The 1,046-nt window shown below is 41.3% G+C and overlaps 1 protein-coding gene across 1 annotated transcript; it reads right to left on the bottom strand.

The window, feature by feature from the left end:
- Positions 1-626: 626 nt before the first annotated feature.
- TM35_000811100 (uncharacterized protein) lies at positions 627-1,046 on the bottom strand (the record flags this gene model as incomplete). Its single annotated transcript, XM_029031388.1, has 1 exon — positions 627-1,046. A coding segment is annotated over one exon (420 nt), but the record flags the coding sequence as incomplete, so codon positions are not given.

The raw sequence follows: 1,046 nt of genomic DNA, 5'->3' as shown, positions 1-1,046 counted from the left end.
GAGAGCAGGAGAGCGAGGATACACAGCACGTAGCGCATCATTATTATTATTATTCCAATGGTTGCAGAAATTGTGGATATCGTTGCACCTGTCTTACTTCAATGGAATGCACAATAAAGAAGGGAGAGAAAAACAGAAACACACAAACATACACCATAACAACAAATACTCACAGTGGAGAGAGAAGCAACAACTACTCAGTAAAGCAACAAAAAGTAATATCCCGCTTGTAATAATAATATGTAATCCCTTAATAGAAAAAGAGAAGACCACATAATACCCAAATAAGAAAGAGAGCCAAACACACACAATACCCCATGGCTCTAGTTTATGTATTAAATTACTACACACACACACACAACTGTGTACTAGCAAGAGATGTATACCGTCAGTGAGCAGAACAGCCCAGTTTTCTAGACACTTACACACAACGGGAAAAGCAAGTAATGGAATTAATAAGAAAAAGAATACACGCACACACATAAAAGTAAAAGAAAAGACATTCGAATTAAAACGAGAAAGCTGGTAAACAGATTATTAATTTATTCACCCATGGGGGATGTACGCAATTATGATTATGTTAGTTTAACCATTATTATTATTTCTCCTCAGAAGAGTCCCACCGTTCAGTACACGGTAACGGAGAATAACACAACCATAATCAGTAGTGGCACACGTATCCACACAGGACTGACAATGCTGTCACCATTAGCCTTGTTCTTCTGTACGGTGGAAGCGACGTTGCTGATCTCTGCATTGGGTACAGGAGATGGTGAAGGTGATGGTGTTGCGGTTGGTGCTTCTGTAAGAGTGTTGTTGATCTGTGGGTCGGGTAACGGAGATGGAGTTGTTGTTGCTGCGGCAGTCGTACTGTTACCAGTATTCGACGTTTCATTGTCAGTTTGTGGTGCTGCAGTCGTTTCATGATTTTGGTTTTGCGTAGTAGCTGCAGTATTACTTCCTTCTGGTGTGGCTGTAATTGCGTTCCCTTCTGTTCCTGTACTTCCTTGCACCACTTCAGCTGCTTGCGGTTCACCATTCCCTGC

The sequence above is a fragment of the Trypanosoma theileri genome (assembly GCF_002087225.1).
Source record: "Trypanosoma theileri isolate Edinburgh chromosome Unknown TM35_Tth_81_V1, whole genome shotgun sequence".
Taxonomy (NCBI): domain Eukaryota; phylum Euglenozoa; class Kinetoplastea; order Trypanosomatida; family Trypanosomatidae; genus Trypanosoma; species Trypanosoma theileri.
Note: the sequence above shows the minus strand (reverse complement) of the source record. Positions and strands in the feature narration are given on the sequence as shown.